The sequence below is a fragment of the Chiloscyllium plagiosum genome, chromosome 46, assembly GCF_004010195.1.
Source record: "Chiloscyllium plagiosum isolate BGI_BamShark_2017 chromosome 46, ASM401019v2, whole genome shotgun sequence".
NCBI lineage: Eukaryota > Metazoa > Chordata > Chondrichthyes > Orectolobiformes > Hemiscylliidae > Chiloscyllium > Chiloscyllium plagiosum.
Window position 1 is genome coordinate 11333250 of NC_057755.1, and position 4042 is coordinate 11337291.

Genomic DNA, 4042 nt, shown 5'->3' on the forward strand with positions numbered 1-4042 from the left:
GCAGGGAATGTAGGTAGCGGCGCATGGCTGCAAGCGTGGAGCGGAGGATCCGGAGGGAGGTCAGTTGCTGGAGGCTTCGGATTTGTTGTAGGTACTGGTTGTCCTGGTTGGGTCCAAATTTTCTTGGTCGGAACATAGTCCGGAGTCCGTGCGGGATCAGTCGGTTCCGTAGGCAGGTGCTGAGGAAGGAGATGTGGCTGTGGTAGCGAGTCTGTTCCATACTGTTTTAGACAGAGGGGGAATTGGTACCCAGTCAAGGTTGACCACACTCAGATTAGGAAGTCCTGGAGCTCAGTTTGTACCAAGCCCAGGAAATTCCTGTTACTGGAATGGGGAGTGGATAGAGTGAAAGGATCTACATAAAGCAAATTCAAAGAAACAGAAACACTTGTCTTTCCTGGACTGAGAAGGATAGGCTTTGGAACAGCTGGTTATTGAAAATCTAGGGTCAGTGAACTGGAAATTGCACTCTCCCACCTTTATTTCTGTCTTTCTCTTTCCAGAGTTGTAGTGACTGCTCCCAGAACCCAGTCTCAAACCACAGGCGGATCATTTAAAGAGTTGCTTTACATCCTGGTGGCTGTTGAATGTGGAAGTGGGTCCCTAGCCTCCTGTGTGGGCCACTTTTTGGTTGCAATAACTTCCAATGGGAGGATGTCACAGGAAGTATTCCCAGGGTTGGTTGCTAAACTGAAGATACCTGCTCAAAGTTCAGGAATTTGTTTTCAGAGGAGGTATTTCTCAAAGAGAGTCCTCATCTAATTTTATTCCTAGGACATGAGGAATGCTAACGATGACAGTGTTAACTGCTTTGACAGTTCTCCCATAGTGCTGTTCAGTGAGCATTTACAGAATTGTCAGACAGCAGATATAAAGGAACAGTGACATGTATCTACAAGACAGTGTGTGCATGGCAAGGGAATTTATAGGTGATGGTTCCCCACACAGGCTGTCTTAATCTTCTTGAAAGTAGGATCTGTCAGTGTTATTCCTGAGATGTAGATGGAGGAAACCATGCCCTTATTCATCCTACTGCTCTCACTCTCTCCCTGCCAAGTGGACGCTAAGTCTTGTAAAGGCCCAGCACAGCCAGTGGGTCCCCTTCCCTGAAGCATATTTAGAAACTAGTTGAGTATTTATGACAATCCAGTAACTTTTCATGGTCACTATTTCTGAGTGTCTTTCACAGAAAATACTGGATTCAATGAGCTCAATTCACAATCTCCTTTAGTGTGTTAAACAGTTCTCTTTTTCATACTCACCATTTCCTGATTTAACTTTGTTTTACAGAGAATCTCAAAAGCACATTTATCAGCAAGAATTCCAAACAAACATTTCATCAGGGCCTGAGAATGACTCAATTCATTGAGCCTGACTAACATTACACCATTTTCAGTGGGGAGAAACTGTATCTGTGTCCTGTGTATGGGCGAGGAGTCAGCTGATCATCCAATATGGAGAGACATGATGACACCTGCACCAAGGAGAAACCATGGAAATGTGTGGACTGTGGGAAGGGATTCAAATACCCATCCCGGCTGGAAACTCATCGACACAGTCACACTGGGGAGAGGCCGTACACCTGCTCTAAGTGTGGGAAGGGATTTACACGGGCTTTTGATCTTCTGAAACATGAACGTACTCACACTGGGATGAGGCCGTTCATCTGTCCTGAGTGTGGGAAGAGATTCAGTGATTCATCCAGCTTGTGCAGACACCAGCGAGTTCACACTGGGGAGAGGCCGTTCATTTGCTGTGAGTGTGGGAAGGGATTCAGTCAGTCAGCCCACCTGCTGAGACACCAACGGGTTCACACTGGGGAGAGGCCATTCTTCTGCTCAGAGTGCGGGAAGGGATTCAGTGACTCATCCTACCTGCTGACACACCAGCGTTTCCACACTGGGGAGAGGCCATTCCCCTGCTCTGAGTGTGGCAAGGCATTCTCTCTCTTATCAAACCTCCGGGCACACCAACTGGTTCATACTGATGAGAGACCTTTCAAGTGTACACATTGTGAGAAGAGCTTTAAATGCAAACGTGAAGTGCTGACACATGAACACATTCATACTGGGGAGAGGACATTTCCTTGCTCCATGTGTGGGAAACAATTTCTCCGTTCAAAAAGCCTTCTGAGACATCAGCGAATACACGTTGGTGAGAAGTTGTTACCCACTGCCTCGTGGGAAAGCATTTACACAGTCAGCCCACCCTCTGAGACACCAGCGAGTTCACAAGCGATTGCAGAGCAGATATCTGTTGCTGATGTTGTTAACAAACCTTCGATTGATCCAGCTCCCTGGAGGACTGAGTGATCCATGTGATGGAGGATTGATCCATCCCCTGAAGGACAAGACGGAGATGCAGTGGTACAGGGAAATCCGTGCTGCTTATGGTGTGATCTGGAGAAGGGTGGCATCGTGTAACTTTAAACGCCAGAAGTACAGACAGAGAGAGAAAGAAAGAGAGAGACGTTGTAAGTTTAATTCATTGCAATTAATTAATTCATTCAAAGTGTGTGCCATTGCAGACAGAACTGGGGGCACACACACAGTGACATACGAGGCTCAAAACCAGATTTATGGGCATGCATACACATTGACAGAGAGATACACAGACAGGTCACACCAACACACCGAGACAGCAACACAGACATAGACAGAGAAATAGCAACAAACACGGGCTCTCTCAAAAACATCCATCTGGAGATACATTGAAACATACTATCCCTCAGTATATTGTTAGGGTTGATGTGTTTAATAAACTCAAGTTCATTTGTACAATAACTAGTGTTAATTTGTATAATACATCTGTGGTAATCACTATTTGTTTGTAAAATGGATTGATTCATTTTTGAAATTGTCAGAAACTAATTAGAAGTAAACTTGCTGACTTGTTCATTTCAGAGCACTTATATGTTGTGTTGATCTGTGTGAAAATCATGTATTCTCTTGTGAAATAAATGTTCATTAATAGCAGAAGGTTGTTGTCTAACTGAACCTGTGTTGTGGCTGCTATTGGTTTGAAACTGCAGCTTTCTCCAGTGGGCATTGCTGCCTCACAGCGCCAGAGACCCGGGTTCAATTCCCGCCTCCCCGTGTCTGCGTGGGTTTCCTCCGGGTGCTCCGGTTTCCTCCCACAGTCTAAAGATGTGCAGGTCAGGTGAATTGGCCATGCTAAATTGCCCGTAGTGTTAGGTAAGGGGTAAATGAAAGGGTATGGGTGGGTTACGCTTCGGCGGATCGGTGTGGACTTTTGGGCCGAAGGGCCTGTTTCCACACTGTAATGTAATCTAATCTAATCTTTGTCTCTGTGCGGATTTTAACTCTGGGGCCAGTGTTTAAGATGAGGAGAGGGATAGACAGAAGCAGCCTGGACTAAACTATTGAAATGCTGCTTTCTCTCATATCTCCTCCCTCCCCCTTGGAACCCCTCAAACCTACCTGTTGGTGTGGCCCATATCTGGGACAGATGCAGTCCAGAGAGAGGGAGCTGGGTGCTGACTGGTTGAGGTGGGATGTGGGTAGAGAGGAGTCGTTGAGTGACAGACCTGAAGGTACTTAAAGTAGGTCCTGGCAGCCATGGTTCCCTTTGCAATGTGGACACAGGAGGTGGTGAGTATCAGAGGGTTTCTGTCTGCCTCTGTGCATCTTTGAAAGTATCTGTATGTGTCTCTGTATTGTTAGAATCTCAATGCTAGTTTTGACCCATTTACCTCCTACCCTCATCCCTTCCCTGAAGCAAACCCCAGGAGCAGGTTGTCTCCCCTATGGGAGATAGGGAGTTAGGACTCATCGGAATGGTGAGCATTCCACCTGGGTTTCTCCACATTTTTCCTTAACTCCTGTTTGTTTTTCTGATTTTTTTTTTCTTTGGCCTTTTCTTGTTCTCTCTTTCTTTTGTATTTCTAATTTTTGCCTCATTTCTGCCTTTGTCCATTTTCTTTCCCATTATTTATTTTTCACCCCGCGCCTCTTTCACAGCTTGTCTTTTTCTTTTCTTTCATTCTCTAGCGTAATTTTCTGCTTTTTCCCATACTATTTTT

General features: G+C 45.6%; 1 protein-coding gene across 1 annotated transcript in view; it reads left to right on the plus strand.

Moving 5' to 3' along the window:
* LOC122544098 (gastrula zinc finger protein XlCGF7.1-like) overlaps positions 1-2975 on the plus strand; it is a 15145-nt gene extending 12170 nt beyond the window's left edge. Inside the window, exons 2-3 of the mRNA XM_043683120.1 lie at positions 1291-1679; positions 1848-2975. Of these exons, the coding sequence (XP_043539055.1) occupies positions 1455-1679; positions 1848-2312 (690 nt within the window). The 5' untranslated portion in view covers positions 1291-1454 and the 3' untranslated portion in view covers positions 2313-2975. The remainder of the gene's footprint in view (positions 1-1290; positions 1680-1847) is intronic.
* Positions 2976-4042: the final 1067 nt, after the last annotated feature.